At 58.3% G+C, this 18,183-nt stretch overlaps 1 protein-coding gene across 1 annotated transcript in view; it reads right to left on the reverse strand.

The window, feature by feature from the left end:
• The window catches only part of Znf516 (zinc finger protein 516), a 110,364-nt gene that overhangs the window by 17,506 nt on the left and 74,675 nt on the right, over positions 1-18,183 (reverse strand). The window contains 1 exon segment of the mRNA XM_047526580.1: positions 715-2,181. Within this exon segment, the coding sequence (XP_047382536.1) occupies positions 715-2,181 (1,467 nt within the window).

Consider the following 18,183-nt stretch of genomic DNA (forward strand, 5'->3'; position numbering starts at 1 on the left):
TTAAAATTACTATAAATCATGACCCTCAGACTGTGTGTATAAGGTGCACATGAAACAATTAAAATTTGTCTTTACATTTGGGTCCCATTCCCAAGATACCTCATTTTATATGTATGAAAAGATTCCAAAATCCAAAATCCTGAACACTTCTGGTCCCACCAGAGGCTAAGCCAGCATTCCGTCAGCTGTCCACACGGAGGCCCCAGAAAGAACGGGCGCGGGGTGCAGAGCAGCTCAGTGCCCCGGCTCCCTACCGCATGGGCTCCTGCAGGCTGGGCCACTGCTCCTGGAGGGCTGCTCAGCTGCCTGAAATCAGTGTGCAAAACTCACAGGGCCACTTCAAATGGACATCCTTCTCTGAGAAACAAGGACAACAAACTTCTACCAAGGCTTTGTCTAAAATGACAGAAAGGGGCCGTGGGAGCGATCCACCTGCCCACTCCCATCGGGTTCAGTGTGGAGCAAGGTGGCCAGTTTCCCAACAAACATCAGTAGGGAGCTGGGTCGGACGCCGCTGCCCCGGCTCCGTCCCTGCAGTGCCACGCGGGGCCTGGGAAAGCAGCTCACATCCTCCAGCTCCCGGTGGCTGGGGCCAGGAAGACAGCAGCACCGCCGTGAGATGGCACGCCGTGGCTGCCCTGACTCCCGGCAGGCAGGCAGGCACATCTGCGAACCTTCCTGGTGGCCAGGGAAGAGGGAGCCCGCAAGTCTTACCTCTGTGCTCCGGCCCGGGGCTGTTGATGCCCCAGCCCTGGTAGAGCGAAGCAAAGTCCTTTGGAATGTACGTCTTAAAGATGTTGAGGATGTCCAAACGCTTCTCGTGGCCCTCGGCTGCGGACTCCTGTTTGATGGAGTGTAAGATGGGGGCTGCCCCCGCCATTCCTGGCTGGGCCTGCAGTGCTGCGTCCCCTCTGGACCCTGCGGCACCGGTGGCCAGAGTCCTCAGCTCCTGGGCTGCCTTTGAGGGGGGCTCCCGGGGAGGTAGTGAAGGGCCACCTTCGCCTTTCGCAGGAGGCGGGCCCTGAGGCTGGGGGCTGAATTTGGCTTTCAGGGAGTCGGGGGCACTGTGCTTATTTGAAGGGGCCGAGCCAGCCCCCACTGAGGGCGCACCATGCTTCTCCGCCGGCCTGCTGTTGGTCAGTGGCTGGGCACCCACCCGGGTTATGACAGAGGGCGTGGGGGTGGCACTTCTGCCAGGGGCCCCACTGCCCGGGGCAGGCGCTGGCTTGGAGCTGGCCTCCAGTCGGGGTTTGGCTGGGGGTCCCTGCACTGCAGCACTGGGCGGCTCCTGACCGTGGCCGGGCTTGGTCTGTCGATACCCGTCAGGACCAGATGCCCACAGTGCGCAGGGGCCCCCAGGCTGGCTCTCCTTATTCTTAGGCATGCTAGCGGCTTTCGCAGTGGCTCCCAGGGGAGAAGAGCTGCCTTTGGGTCCGGGCGCACCCCCAGGCACCTGAGTGCGGGTGAAGCGAGCAAGGAGCAGGGGCTGGCACTCCTTGCCCCCAAGGGCGGGCGGGGGGCCCGTGCGTCCATTCCGGGTGAGGAAGACCAAGTTGCTTCTTATGCTCTTGTGGCCACTGGGCTGAGTCCACTGGGGGGCCATGGCATTGTAGCTGACCCTGTGCCAGATACGCTTGTGCATCCACAGAACCTCAGGGTAATAGGTCTTGTGGCTGCAGTAAGGACATGGGTGAGTGACCAAAGCAGCGTGCAGAGAGGGTGCCGCCTCCTTACTGCCCGGGTCATCCCGGGTCGACCTCATGCTCAGATCTAGCGGGATCAGGTCTGCCGTGGGGGCCCTCTTTCCTCCCCCAGAATGCTCTCTACTGTGCAAATCGGACAGCTTTTCTTTAGGGTGGCCAGCATGGCTCTCCAGTGCAGGCTGTAGGTCAGTTCCTTCCATAACAGAGGGGAAATCCACTCCGTCGCTAGAGCCGGGCACCTCCTGCTTGGGGTGAAATGCTGGCATCTTTAAGTCAAGAGAAAATCTATGTTGCTCGGGGCGTTTGGAAGTCTCTCTGCTACTGCCTTCAAGTATGGACACAGAAGCTGCGACCCCCGCCTTGCACTCGCTGGTGGTTTTTTCTGGAGGATTATTTCCACGTTTGTGACTCTGGTCTCCGTTGGAGAGCACAGTCGATGCTGCCTCTTCGGAAGAGCAGCAGCGCCGCGGCTGTCCCCCTGGAGGATGCAAAATGTGAAAGGGGAGGTTACCATTTCCAGAAATATCAGCAAGACAGGAATTCCAACAGTCAGAGCGCTCGGCCGGGAGCCTGGCCTCGCCCTGGCGTGGGATGGTGCCTGCAGCAGGACCAGAGGCTCCCGCATGGGTCTGCACCCAGGAACCCCGCAGGAGCCCGCCAGACAGCAGGGTGGCGCCGCGGGAGACGAGGAATACGACAGCCGGGCACCCAGCTGCATGTTCCTCCAGGCTGCTAGCCAACGGAAAGTGACGTCTCCTTCGCCGCGGGAGAGAGAGCCTAGTGGCCCACAACCACGGGGCACTTCCGTGGCTTTCAACCAAGGTTCACCAGGGCGTGTGTGGCGTCCATGATCACCCTGACATGTCAGGGTAAGAACACCAGAGCAGTTAGCCATAGGCACTGGTTACACGGAAGTAGGACTCAAAAGGCTCAGTCTGTCTGGGGACCCAGGACCTGCCCCCAAAACTGCAGCCTAATCCAGCAGCAAGTTCAGTCCTAGGAACCTCTTCCACGAAGGCCGTTTCCAAGTCCTAACCTGGACGCCACGTTCCCTTAGGAGGACTGTGAATGAAGAGGTAGCCACTCTATCCTTCTCTTCCGTCACCCATGGGTCACCCACCCCAAGGAAACTGGGCACGCCTTGGGTGCAGTGCTAAGCTCAGCGCTCCTGGAGCCGGGGCCAGAGAGCCGGGGGGAGCGCAGCCTGGGGAGAACCCCTCCTGCCGTGCTGGGGTCTGGGGCAGCCACCCTCGGCTTACGGGCAAGGGCTCCATGCTGCTGCTCGCCGCCACCTCAATTCCAAAGCATCTCTCTCCACAGCCAGGCGAGACGCACCACAGCTGGACATGTCACCACTAAACATGGAGTATGAATCTGCATCTGTGACCCTGGATTTATTTGCACCTGGAAACCAAATTTCACCAGAAGGACAATGTTCTGGAGATGGTGAAGCTTCCTGAAGCACAGAAGGTGCGACTCTGCATCCCCAACGAGCCCGCAGTGCCTCTTCCTCCCACAGCCACGCCACTCAGGGGACGATTAAGACTTGGGAGTCTGTTCTGAGACGCTCCAGTGCTACTGGTATTTCAATGAGATCTTTTGAGACTTTGACATTCTGTGGAACATAGGTATCTACTCACTGAGAACGTTCTTTCAATACGTCCTAGTTGTTATTTTTGTAGGTAAGACTTAGGAATTTGATCTTATTAGTAGAACAATCCACCCCAAGCTCCTCGTCAGGGCAGGAATGCCCATCACAGGAGACGCTAGCCCGGGGTGAGATGGGAACAAAGGCCCCTTTCCTCCAACAGCAGCTGGTGAGCCTCTCACAAGCCTTTTTTAAAAGGATGATGCTCACGTAAAAGAGGTGACCAGGACGCGGTGACCAGCAGATAGGGAGGAGGTGAGACGCAAGAAGACAGAACAGTCTGCCTCCAGTCACTCTGGGGGGCTGGTGTCGGCACAGGGCCAGGTCCATTTGTCTGTCATGGGCAGAAGCAGCCACTGCTCAGAAAGCAAAGGGGACCCAGGCAGCTTCCTGAGGACAGTGTCTTAACTTGGATGTCAACGGGGAAGGGAGGGCTCAGACTTGCTGGACGCAGGTGCTCAGAGCATGCTAAGTTCATTACTAAGCATTCACAGAGAGGAACACGTTGCAGGGGGTCCCTATGTTAAAAGGAACAGAATTTATGAAAACATAGGCCAAAGGCCACAAGTTGATTCCTACGTGGAAACAAGAGGCTGTGGAATCCAACACCGCGCAGGGGGTACGTCTGGAGCACCAGGGTTCAAGCCCCCGCAGTGCAGGCTCCAAAGAGGACCCTGGACCATGGGACAGAGCCGCCAGTACCTCTGCCAGGAGACGAAGTAATGAGTTAAAACCCAACAACATAACCCTGAGCAGATAACAAGACCCTGAGTCCTTAAACTCAGGGATGAAAGGAGACTAACAAAATGCCTCTAAGGAACATCGGCCCGGACTTGGGAGGAGCGCCCAACACACGTGGACCCACAGGGAGGCTGGGAGAGGCTTGGGGTCCTCACCGAGGTCTCCACTGCAGTGCACAGAGGCCGTTCCAGGAGGCCTGACACGAAGGACTGACTCCTCTCCAAGGGTCCCTCGTGGGAGGACCACAGGTGAGGAAGTGGATAGTCTGAGACGGGCCAGTCAGAACCAGGGCAGCCAGGGGCTTCCCACCCCAGAAGCAGGGGGCACCACACAGGGCCAGCAGGACCAAGGCCCAGGTGCCCAGGATCACTCACAGTGAGCACAGACAGACCACGTCCCCCCAGGACTGGGTCCTGCAGCCCTGGTCACCAACCAGCCCTCAGGGCCCTTCAGGGGGCCCTTCAGACACCGAGCTATCCAGGAGCTGAGGCACAGCAGACAGAGCTCGGCTACTCTGTCCCAGCTGTGTGCCATTGAGGCCAGGTCAGAGGAGACCACTGGCTCGACCAGGCCAGGACGCCACCCGGCACACTGCAGGGTCTCAGCCAAACACCCAAGCTCTGGGCACCAGCACAACCTCCCAAGGACACGCTGGGCGCGGCAAGACTGGAGGCGGCTCCTGGTTACGGCACGGCAGGGGACCCTCGGCCTGTGCTCCTGGACCCCAGCAGAAACAGGACAGGGACATGGGCCTCATCCCCGCCTTCCTAGGTGGTCTTAACCCTGAACATGGATCAGGCTTTGGCGGGCCTGCCTCTCCGTCCACAACCATGGCAACTTCACACTGAGCTCCCAGCAGCCCCAGGGGCTCAGAATTGCTTGTTTGAAGTCCCTGAGGACACCTCTGCAGCACAGGGCCACTAGGGTGAAGTCCCTGAGGACACCTCTGCAGCACAGGGACACTAGGGTGAAGTCCCTGAGGACACCTCTGCAGCACAGGGACACTAGGGTGAAGTCCCTGAGGACACCTCTGCAGCACAGGGACACTAGGGTGAAGTCCCTGAGGACACCTCTGCAGTACAGGCACACTAGGGTGAGGTCCCTGAGGACACCTCTGCAGCACAGGGACACTAGGGTGAAGTCCCTGAGGACACCTCTGCAGCACAGGGACACTAGGGTGAAGTCCCTGAGGACACCTCTGCAGCACAGGGACACTAGGGTGAAGTCCCTGAGGACACCTCTGCAGCACAGGGACACTAGGGTGAAGTCCCTGAGGACACCTCTGCAGCACAGGCACACACTAGGGTGAAGTCCCTGAGGACACCTCTGCAGCACAGGCACACTAGGGTGAAGTCCCTGAGGACACCTCTGCAGCACAGGGACACTAGGGTGAGGTCCCAGAGGACACCTCTGCAGCACAGGGACACTAGGGTGAAGTCCCTGAGGACACCTCTGCAGCACAGAGACACTAGGGTGAAGTCCCTGAGGACACCTCTGCAGCACAGGGACACACTAGGGTGAAGTCCCTGAGGACACCTCTGCAGCACAGGCACACTAGGGTGAAGTCCCTGAGGACACCTCTGCAGCACAGGAACACACTAGGGTGAAGTCCCTGAGGACACCTCTGCAGCACAGGGACACTAGGGTGAGGTCCCTGAGGACACCTCTGCAGCACAGGGACACTAGGGTGAGGTCCCTGAGGACACCTCTGCAGCACAGGGACACTAGGGTGAAGACCCTGAGGACACCTCTGCAGCACAGGCACACTAGGGTGAAGTCCCTGAGGACACCTCTGCAGCACAGGGACACTAGGGTGAAGTCCCTGAGGACACCTCTGCAGCACAGGGACACTAGGGTGAAGTCCCTGAGGACACCTCTGCAGCACAGGCACACTAGGGTGAAGTCCCTGAGGACACCTCTGCAGCACAGGGACACTAGGGTGAAGTCCTTGAGGACACCTCTGCAGCACAGGCACACTAGGGTGAAGTCCCTGAGGACACCTCTGCAGCACAGGGACACTAGGGTGAAGTCCTTGAGGACACCTCTGCAGCACAGGCACACTAGGGTGAAGTCCCAGAGGACACCTCTGCAGCACAGGCACACTAGGGTGAAGTCCTTGAGGACACCTCTGCAGCACAGGGACACTAGGGTGAAGTCCTTGAGGACACCTCTGCAGCACAGGGACACTAGGGTGAAGTCCCTGAGGACACCTCTGCAGCACAGGCACACTAGGGTGAAGTCCCTGAGGACACCTCTGCAGCACAGGCACACTAGGGTGAGGTCCCTGAGGACACCTCTGCAGCACAGGCACACTAGGGTGAAGTCCCTGAGGACACCTCTGCAGCACAGGGACACTAGGGTGAAGTCCCTGAGGACACCTCTGCAGCACAGGGACACACTAGGGTGAAGTCCCTGAGGACACCTCTGCAGCACAGGCACACTAGGGTGAAGTCCCTGAGGACACCTCTGCAGCACAGGAACACACTAGGGTGAAGTCCCTGAGGACACCTCTGCAGCACAGGGACACTAGGGTGAGGTCCCTGAGGACACCTCTGCAGCACAGGGACACTAGGGTGAGGTCCCTGAGGACACCTCTGCAGCACAGGGACACTAGGGTGAAGACCCTGAGGACACCTCTGCAGCACAGGCACACTAGGGTGAAGTCCCTGAGGACACCTCTGCAGCACAGGGACACTAGGGTGAAGTCCCTGAGGACACCTCTGCAGCACAGGGACACTAGGGTGAAGTCCCTGAGGACACCTCTGCAGCACAGGCACACTAGGGTGAAGTCCCTGAGGACACCTCTGCAGCACAGGGACACTAGGGTGAAGTCCTTGAGGACACCTCTGCAGCACAGGCACACTAGGGTGAAGTCCCTGAGGACACCTCTGCAGCACAGGGACACTAGGGTGAAGTCCTTGAGGACACCTCTGCAGCACAGGCACACTAGGGTGAAGTCCCAGAGGACACCTCTGCAGCACAGGCACACTAGGGTGAAGTCCTTGAGGACACCTCTGCAGCACAGGGACACTAGGGTGAAGTCCTTGAGGACACCTCTGCAGCACAGGGACACTAGGGTGAAGTCCCTGAGGACACCTCTGCAGCACAGGCACACTAGGGTGAAGTCCCTGAGGACACCTCTGCAGCACAGGCACACTAGGGTGAGGTCCCTGAGGACACCTCTGCAGCACAGGCACACTAGGGTGAAGTCCCTGAGGACACCTCTGCAGCACAGGGACACTAGGGTGAAGTCCCTGAGGACACCTCTGCAGCACAGGCACACTAGGGTGAAGTCCCTGAGGACACCTCTGCAGCACAGGCACACTAGGGTGAAGTCCCTGAGGACACCTCTGCAGCACAGGGACACTAGGGTGAAGTTCCTGAGGACACCTCTGCAGCACAGGCACACTAGGGTGAAGTCCCTGAGGACACCTCTGCAGCACAGGGACACTAGGGTGAAGTCCCTGAGGACACCTCTGCAGCACAGGCACACTAGGGTGAAGTCCCTGAGGACACCTCTGCAGCACAGGGACACTAGGGTGAAGTCCCTGAGGACACCTCTGCAGCACAGGGACACTAGGGTGAAGTCCCTGAGGACACCTCTGCAGCACAGGGACACTAGGGTGAATTCCCTGAGGACACCTCTGCAGCACAGGGACACACTAGGGTGAAGTCCCTGAGGACACCTCTGCAGCACAGGGACACTAGGGTGAAGTCCCTGAGGACACCTCTGCAGCACAGGCACACTAGGGTGAAGTCCCAGAGGACACCTCTGCAGCACAGGGACACTAGGGTGAGGTCCCTGAGGACACCTCTGCAGCACAGGGACACTAGGGTGAAGTCCCTGAGGACACCTCTGCAGCACAGGGACACTAGGGTGAAGTCCCTGAGGACACCTCTGCAGCACAGGCACACTAGGGTGAAGTCCCTGAGGACACCTCTGCAGCACAGGGACACTAGGGTGAGGTCCCTGAGGACACCTCTGCAGCACAGGGACACTAGGGTGAAGTCCCTGAGGACACCTCTGCAGCACAGGGACACTAGGGTGAAGTCCCTGAGGACACCTCTGCAGCACAGGGACACTAGGGTGAAGTCCCTGAGGACACCTCTGCAGCACAGGCACACTAGGGTGAAGTCCCTGAGGACACCTCTGCAGCACAGGGACACTAGGGTGAAGTCCTTGAGGACACCTCTGCAGCACAGGCACACTAGGGTGAAGTCCCTGAGGACACCTCTGCAGCACAGGGACACTAGGGTGAAGTCCTTGAGGACACCTCTGCAGCACAGGCACACTAGGGTGAAGTCCCTGAGGACACCTCTGCAGCACAGGCACACTAGGGTGAAGTCCTTGAGGACACCTCTGCAGCACAGGGACACTAGGGTGAAGTCCTTGAGGACACCTCTGCAGCACAGGCACACTAGGGTGAAGTCCTTGAGGACACCTCTGCAGCACAGGGACACTAGGGTGAAGTCCCTGAGGACACCTCTGCAGCACAGGCACACTAGGGTGAGGTCCCTGAGGACACCTCTGCAGCACAGGCACACTAGGGTGAAGTCCCTGAGGACACCTCTGCAGCACAGGCACACTAGGGTGAAGTCCCTGAGGACACCTCTGCAGCACAGGCACACTAGGGTGAAGTCCCTGAGGACACCTCTGCAGCACAGGCACACTAGGGTGAAGTCCCTGAGGACACCTCTGCAGCACAGGGACACTAGGGTGAAGTTCCTGAGGACACCTCTGCAGCACAGGGACACTAGGGTGAAGTCCCTGAGGACACCTCTGCAGCACAGGGACACTAGGGTGAAGTCCCTGAGGACACCTCTGCAGCACAGGGACACTAGGGTGAAGTCCCTGAGGACACCTCTGCAGCACAGGGACACTAGGGTGAGGTCCCTGAGGACACCTCTGCAGCACAGGGACACTAGGGTGAAGTCCCTGAGGACACCTCTGCAGCACAGGGACACTAGGGTGAAGTCCCTGAGGACACCTCTGCAGCACAGGGACACTAGGGTGAGGTCCCTGAGGACACCTCTGCAGCACAGGGACACTAGGGTGAAGTCCCTGAGGACACCTCTGCAGCACAGGGACACTAGGGTGAGGTCCCTGAGGACACCTCTGCAGCACAGGGACACTAGGGTGAAGTCCCTGAGGACACCTCTGCAGCACAGGGACACTAGGGTGAAGTCCCTGAGGACACCTCTGCAGCACAGGGACACTAGGGTGAAGTCCCTGAGGACACCTCTGCAGCACAGGGACACTAGGGTGAGGTCCCTGAGGACACCTCTGCAGCACAGGGACACTAGGGTGAAGTCCCTGAGGACACCTCTGCAGCACAGGGACACTAGGGTGAAGTCCCTGAGGACACCTCTGCAGCACAGGGACACTAGGGTGAAGTCCCTGAGGACACCTCTGCAGCACAGGCACACTAGGGTGAAGTCCTTGAGGACACCTCTGCAGCACAGGGACACTAGGGTGAAGTCCTTGAGGACACCTCTGCAGCACAGGGACACACTAGGGTGAAGTCCTTGAGGACACCTCTGCAGCACAGGCACACTAGGGTGAAGTCCTTGAGGACACCTCTGCAGCACAGGGACACTAGGGTGAAGTCCCTGAGGACACCTCTGCAGCACAGGCACACTAGGGTGAGGTCCCTGAGGACACCTCTGCAGCACAGGCACACTAGGGTGAGGTCCCTGAGGACACCTCTGCAGCACAGGCACACTAGGGTGAAGTCCCTGAGGACACCTCTGCAGCACAGGCACACTAGGGTGAAGTCCCTGAGGACACCTCTGCAGCACAGGGACACTAGGGTGAAGTCCCTGAGGACACCTCTGCAGCACAGGGACACTAGGGTGAGGTCCCTGAGGACACCTCTGCAGCACAGGGACACTAGGGTGAAGTCCCTGAGGACACCTCTGCAGCACAGGGACACTAGGGTGAGGTCCCTGAGGACACCTCTGCAGCACAGGGACACTAGGGTGAAGTCCCTGAGGACACCTCTGCAGCACAGGGACACTAGGGTGAAGTCCCTGAGGACACCTCTGCAGCACAGGGACACTAGGGTGAAGTCCCTGAGGACACCTCTGCAGCACAGGCACACTAGGGTGAAGTCCCTGAGGACACCTCTGCAGCACAGGGACACTAGGGTGAAGTCCCTGAGGACACCTCTGCAGCACAGGGACACTAGGGTGAAGTCCCTGAGGACACCTCTGCAGCACAGGGACACACTAGGGTGAAGTCCCTGAGGACACCTCTGCAGCACAGGGACACTAGGGTGAGGTCCCTGAGGACACCTCTGCAGCACAGGGACAATAGGGTGAAGTCCCTGAGGACACCTCTGCAGCACAGGGACACTAGGGTGAAGTCCCTGAGGACACCTCTGCAGCACAGGCACACTAGGGTGAAGTCCCTGAGGACACCTCTGCAGCACAGGGACACTAGGGTGAGGTCCCAGAGGACACCTCTGCAGCACAGGGACACTAGGGTGAAGTCCCTGAGGACACCTCTGCAGCACAGGGACACTAGGGTGAAGTCCCTGAGGACACCTCTGCAGCACAGGGACACTAAGGTGAGGTCCCAGAGGACACCTCTGCAGCACAGGGACACTAGGGTGAAGTCCCTGAGGACACCTCTGCAGCACAGGGACACTAGGGTGAAGTCCCTGAGGACACCTCTGCAGCACAGGGACACTAGGGTGAAGTCCCTGAGGACACCTCTGCAGCACAGGGACACACTAGGGTGAAGTCCCTGAGGACACCTCTGCAGCACAGGGACACACTAGGGTGAAGACCCTGAGGACACCTCTGCAGCACAGGGACACTAGGGTGAAGTCCTTGAGGACACCTCTGCAGCACAGGGACACTAGGGTGAAGTCCCTGAGGACACCTCTGCAGCACAGGGACACTAGGGTGAAGTCCTTGAGGACACCTCTGCAGCACAGGCACACTAGGGTGAAGTCCCTGAGGACACCTCTGCAGCACAGGCACACTAGGGTGAAGTCCTTGAGGACACCTCTGCAGCACAGGGACACTAGGGTGAAGTCCTTGAGGACACCTCTGCAGCACAGGGACACTAGGGTGAAGTCCCTGAGGACACCTCTGCAGCACAGGCACACTAGGGTGAAGTCCCTGAGGACACCTCTGCAGCACAGGCACACTAGGGTGAGGTCCCTGAGGACACCTCTGCAGCACAGGCACACTAGGGTGAAGTCCCTGAGGACACCTCTGCAGCACAGGGACACTAGGGTGAAGTCCCTGAGGACACCTCTGCAGCACAGGCACACTAGGGTGAAGTCCCTGAGGACACCTCTGCAGCACAGGGACACTAGGGTGAAGTCCCTGAGGACACCTCTGCAGCACAGGCACACTAGGGTGAAGTCCCTGAGGACACCTCTGCAGCACAGGGACACTAGGGTGAAGTCCCTGAGGACACCTCTGCAGCACAGGGACACTAGGGTGAAGTCCCTGAGGACACCTCTGCAGCACAGGGACACTAGGGTGAAGTCCCTGAGGACACCTCTGCAGCACAGGCACACTAGGGTGAAGTCCCTGAGGACACCTCTGCAGCACAGGCACACTAGGGTGAAGTCCCTGAGGACACCTCTGCAGCACAGGCACACTAGGGTGAAGTCCCTGAGGACACCTCTGCAGCACAGGGACACTAGGGTGAAGTTCCTGAGGACACCTCTGCAGCACAGGGACACTAGGGTGAAGTCCCTGAGGACACCTCTGCAGCACAGGCACACTAGGGTGAAGTCCCTGAGGACACCTCTGCAGCACAGGGACACTAGGGTGAAGTTCCTGAGGACACCTCTGCAGCACAGGCACACTAGGGTGAAGTCCCTGAGGACACCTCTGCAGCACAGGGACACTAGGGTGAAGTCCCTGAGGACACCTCTGCAGCACAGGCACACTAGGGTGAGGTCCCTGAGGACACCTCTGCAGCACAGGGACACTAGGGTGAAGTCCCTGAGGACAACTCTGCAGGACAGGGACACTAGGGTGAAGTCCCTGAGGACACCTCTGCAGCACAGGGACACTAGGGTGAGGTCCCAGAGGACACCTCTGCAGCACAGGGACACTAGGGTGAAGTCCCTGAGGACACCTCTGCAGCACAGGCACACTAGGGTGAGGTCCCTGAGGACACCTCTGCAGCACAGGGACACTAGGGTGAAGTCCCTGAGGACAACTCTGCAGCACAGGGACACTAGGGTGAAGTCCCTGAGGACACCTCTGCAGCACAGGGACACTAGGGTGAAGTCCCTGAGGACACCTCTGCAGCACAGGCACACTAGGGTGAAGTCCCTGAGGACACCTCTGCAGCACAGGCACACACTAGGGTGAAGTCCCTGAGGACACCTCTGCAGCACAGGGACACTAGGGTGAAGTCCCTGAGGACACCTCTGCAGCACAGGCACACTAGGGTGAAGTCCCTGAGGACACCTCTGCAGCACAGGCACACTAGGGTGAAGTCCCTGAGGACACCTCTGCAGCACAGGCACTCTAGGGTGAAGTCCCTGAGGACACCTCTGCAGCACAGGGACACTAGGGTGAAGTCCCTGAGGACACCTCTGCAGCACAGGGACACTAGGGTGAGGTCCCTGAGGACACCTCTGCAGCACAGGCACACTAGGGTGAAGTCCCTGAGGACACCTCTGCAGCACAGGGACACTAGGGTGAAGTCCCTGAGGACACCTCTGCAGCACAGGGACACTAGGGTGAAGTCCCTGAGGACACCTCTGCAGCACAGGGACACTAGGGTGAAGTCCCTGAGGACACCTCTGCAGCACAGGCACACACTAGGGTGAGGTCCCTGAGGACACCTCTGCAGCACAGGAACACTAGGGTGAAGTCCCTGAGGACACCTCTGCAGCACAGGGACACTAGGGTCAAGTCCCTGAGGACACCTCTGCAGCACAGGGACACTAGGGTGAAGTCCCTGAGGACACCTCTGCAGCACAGGCACACACTAGGGTGAGGTCCCTGAGGACACCTCTGCAGCACAGGAACACTAGGGTGAAGTCCCTGAGGACACCTCTGCAGCACAGGGACACTAGGGTGAAGTCCCTGAGGACACCTCTGCAGCACAGGGACACACTAGGGTGAAGTCCCTGAGGACACCTCTGCAGCACAGGCACACTAGGGTGAAGTCCCTGAGGACACCTCTGCAGCACAGGGACACTAGGGTGAAGTCCCTGAGGACACCTCTGCAGCACAGGGACACTAGGGTGAAGTCCCTGAGGACACCTCTGCAGCACAGGGACACTAGGGTGAAGTCCCTGAGGACACCTCTGCAGCACAGGGACAATAGGGTGAAGTCCCTGAGGACACCTCTGCAGCACAGGGACACTAGGGTGAAGTCCCTGAGGACACCTCTGCAGCACAGGCACACTAGGGTGAGGTCCCTGAGGACACCTCTGCAGCACAGGCACACTAGGGTGAGGTCCCTGAGGACACCTCTGCAGCACAGGGACAATAGGGTGAAGTCCCTGAGGACACCTCTGCAGCACAGGGACACTAGGTTGAAGTCCCTGAGGACACCTCTGCAGCACAGGGACACTAGGGTGAAGTCCCTGAGGACACCTCTGCAGCACAGGCACACTAGGGTGAAGTCCCTGAGGACACCTCTGCAGCACAGGCACACACTAGGGTGAAGTCCCTGAGGACACCTCTGCAGCACAGGCACACTAGGGTGAAGTCCCTGAGGACACCTCTGCAGCACAGGGACACTAGGGTGAAGTCCCTGAGGACACCTCTGCAGTACAGGCACACTAGGGTGAAGTCCCTGAGGACACCTCTGCAGCACCCCATGGCCCACGTGACTTTTCCTGCAGTGACACACATTGACAGATACCTGCCATCTGTACTAAGCTTACATCCAGCACCGGGACTGCTGGGTGCCATCCTGGTCTGCAACATCCCGGAATCAACTGCAGTTTGGCCCATGTCCAGCTGCTGGACACCTGCCAACCCAGACCAGAACCCACTCTGGAACCCGGCCTCCTGCAGCGGGCCAGCCCTCCACAGGCTCTGCGCCCACGCAGTCTCACTCCAGGACTTGTGGTGCTGGGTGGGAACAATGTGCAAACCGGAAGATTCAAAGCGGGACGAGTGCAGCAGCCTCCTGTCTCAGGACCCAAGTTCAGGTCTGTTTAACCCAAGCAGATGTGTCCCCACCAGCACTCCAACCAACACAGGACCCCAAGGCCACCCCGGAGCTTCAGGCCTGATTGCGTCAGGACTTTCTGACACCTGACCCTACTTCACTTCCTGGACCCCAACACATCTGCGAGCTCACAGAATAGCACAGTGGTTGTCTGCTGACACATCCACAGGGGTGGAAACACACCTACAGTGCACCTGCTGGGAGCAGGCTGGGTCCACTCTGTGCAACTCGGTGCTCTGGCTTCGGAATCATGGATAGTTGTAAAATGCAGCATCCCAGGCTCGTCAAATACAAAGATATTTTTAGAAACGCAGTATGAGTTCCTTCTAGTAGAGGGTTCCTAGCCAGGATCTCGGGCAGAAGAATGTTAGATGTGGCAGATGTGGAGATGAGAGGAGAATGTGGCCCAGCTCAGAGGCAAGCGGGAGCCGACCTGCAGCCCCTGCCCTGGAGTGGCAACTCCCAGATCCACCAGGACAGGGGAGCCGCTCAGAGGAACGCTAAAGCAACATCCTCCTGTGAGCCCACTGTCATTTTTACTGGTGAACGAAATGAGGGAATGAGTGTGGACCATCTTGTCAGACCAGGGCTGACCTTCCTCTAATGACCAGGACTTTCCCCGACAGCAGAGAGATTAGAGATGAACAAACCTGGAAAGTAACAAGATGAAAGCCCCTGGGGACAAGTACATATAAAGAGAACACAGTCCATGTTAAGAGATGAGCCACAGAAATGACCCCAAGCTCAGGGTGAGTCATATGGTCCCAGACTCAGATCAAACGAAAGAGGTTGGGTCACAATCCTGAAAAACAATCCCAAACACCATGATCTCCAATGTTAAAATCTGAAAGATCACAATCTCTAAAGTCCTAAAATCCTCAAAGCTCATAATCCTGGAAAATATTAATTCTGGAAAAAATAAATTTCAAAAATTCTTTAAGAGATATTTGTTAACATTCTAAAGGGGGATTTATCTGAGAAACATAAAAACAAGAGAAAACTAACACACAACCAAACAGGTCAAGGTGGCAGGTGCATCTTGATAAGCAGAAAGGCCTAGGTGTGCTAAAGACACTCACACAGGAGTGTAAGGTGTGAGCGGACCTCTGTGTTTGCAGACAGCAGGCCCAAAGGTGGAGCCCATGAAGGCAGGTGGCTGCAGGGCCCACTGGTGAACCTGCTTTATGACTGCAGTCACCTGATGCTGTGCAGGGTGAGAGAGCCTTCTGACCAAGGCCACCACAAGGTCACCACCATAGGCTCAGATGCCCAAAGAGCACGGATCTCAGGAAGTATCACCTTTTGCAAATGCAGATGTACAAAAAGGACTCCCCACATGCACTGGGGAGCATCAGTCCTCCCGTGGCGCCAACACGCCACATGAAGCCACCATAGCGGTAATGCAGTTTTGAGAGTCAGATTTGCAAAAATGCATAAAACAAACTAGAACTCTCTACAGGGCTTTGTACAATTTATACTCCCAACACTGAAAACAAAGCAAAGATGAAATACACAGCACTGCAGACTGTAAAAATATAATGCCAGCAATTTAAAACCTTGAAAAAGAACTAAAAGAGGAAAAATGCAAAAACACTAACACTGAAACGAAAGTCTGAGAGATGCAAAAGCAGGTTCCCGGAATTATGGGCAGCCGCACAGGGCGGGGCTGAGGGATGACCCACTTCAGAATCACTGAGTTTTGAAATCCTGTGCTGGTGAGGAAGCCGCTTCCCTCCGAGGGCCGGCTCACCTCTGATCAGGTTCAACTGCTCTCACGAGGTCTTCCAGTCATCTGTGCAGGCTCCCTTGCGGAGTGGGTGTGCTCCTGCCCCGGGGGCCGCCAAGCAGCAGGAATGCCTGCCCTCGAAGGGCGCTGGAGGCAGAGCACTGCCGAGCTGCGGGCAGGGCAGGGGAGGCTGCTCCTCCTCCGCCTGCTTCCACTGTGGGCTGGGAACTGCCGGGCTTGCATCTGGACAATCGTCCCGTCTACAGCCTGCGTGAGTGCGTTGCCCGCAGGTCTGCTCGCTGCCTGCTGCAGCCACGGAAGCATTTCTGTTTCCACAGTCCCAGGAACAATCCTGTCCTTCGCTCAGTGTCCAAGAAACCTCCCGTGGCACAACCATCCTGCTCGCAGCAGAAACACACCGACCCCTTCCCAGAATCTGGCTTTTTCCTCCCATGAGAATCATGCTTTCAGGAATTTGGTTTTGAGGATCTCGATATTTAGGATCTTAATCTTTCTATACTGTGATTTGGGGAATTTTAGACTTTAGGGATTTGGATCTTTGAAATTTCGACACAGGGATTATGATGCACAGGTTTGTGTTTTTGAGAGTGAGATCAGACCCAAAGCAAGCACGCTGGGCCACAGTGGGGGCAAGGCGGGTGGCAGGCCTTCCACCCCGGCCACGCAGGCCTCGTCCAGCTCTGGACCACACGGAGGGGCAACGAGTGCACACAGCTCATCCATCAGGCCTGGCAGTGGGGTCAGGGCGGTTCCAGAAGCCAAGTTACAGGAGGATGAGGCAACCGGCCGCCCCTCCACACGTGCGCTGGCAGGTGGGGCAGCCAGAGCCGTGACACTGCTCAGTGTGTGAACAAGTGGACAGAGACACGGGCTCCTCCGGGCAGCCCCAGGGGCACATCAGTGTGACCTGCCAGGAGCCTGGGCCATCACAGGCGAGAAACTACCATGGCCCAGGCCAAGAATCGGCCTCTGGGGCAGCGGCCAGCACAGTCGTGTCTTCTAAAAACTGCCTGGAAATTCACACTGCAGCCAAGACCAAGAGCACTGGCCACACAGGATGGATCCACAGGAGCCACGGAGTCTGGCTGCAGGGGAGGCCAGGGAGGAGGCCAGGGATCAGCAGGATAGGGCCAGGTGCATCAGTCGCCCTCCCACCCGTCCCTGGAGAAGTCAGGTGCAGGCTGGGTGGCAGCTCTGCAGAGGAGCAGGATGAGCCTTCCAGACACCTGGGGGAGGTGCCTCCATCCTCCCCTCGATCCCGAGGTTCTGAGTGACGTGCCGAATCCACCCACTAACCGCCCCAGAAACCAGGCCTAAGTGTCTGAAGCACTCTTCCTCAAAACCAGGGGGACGGCTGAGCCTTCATTTCTGCAGCAAGCCTCGCTCTGGATGCTTGTGACCCTGCGTGACTTTGTTCTCAGGGGCGATCACAGTTCTGCTCCTTTGTCCACTACGTGGGATGCCCACTAGGGGACGCAGCAGCACGGGAGCCCTGGGGCTGTCCATCGGTGGTGACTCTGGCCTATCTCCAAATTCTCACAACAGTCAGCAGGGCTGTGAACAGAGACTGCTGATTCCGACAGGAGATGATCCCAGTAAGAAATCACCAGCTGCAAGTGACACAAAGAACTGGCGGAACCCAGCGCGGTCCACTGGTCCTGCAGCACACCCACGTCATGCTTTCCCATGGCTGGCATTTCAACAGAGGCCTCAGGTGCACACGCTGGAGCTGGTAGGTGCCAGGCAGAGGCCCGCATGGGAGGTGAGAGGGCCAGGAGCGGGGACTGAGCACAGCAGCAGCGTTCGCCAAGACTGACAGGGGACCAAAGGGCAGGTGCCAGGCGCCTCCCCCAACCACCCCAGAGGCTTGCAGAGGAATGAGGAGCCGGCAAGAGTCGGGCCTCCTGCCATCTGGGAGAGCGGAGGCAGGGTCTCAGCCCGTGCACACCTGTTCTGCATGCAGAAGCCCAAACCACCTCGTGCTGGGTTTGCCAGGTGCCAGGAGTCACTCGAAGCACTCCCATCCGTGACCCATGGCTCTCAACAGCTCCAGAAAGTGAATGTTGCTGTCCCGTTTTGTAGATGAGGAAACTGAGGCACAAGGCAGCTCAGGGAGGGCATCTGGCTGGCAGGCAGTGGAACCTGTCCTCAGCCCGTGGCCACACCTGCCACACACTGA

The sequence above is a fragment of the Sciurus carolinensis genome, chromosome 15, assembly GCF_902686445.1.
Source record: "Sciurus carolinensis chromosome 15, mSciCar1.2, whole genome shotgun sequence".
NCBI classification, from domain to species: Eukaryota; Metazoa; Chordata; class Mammalia; order Rodentia; family Sciuridae; genus Sciurus; species Sciurus carolinensis.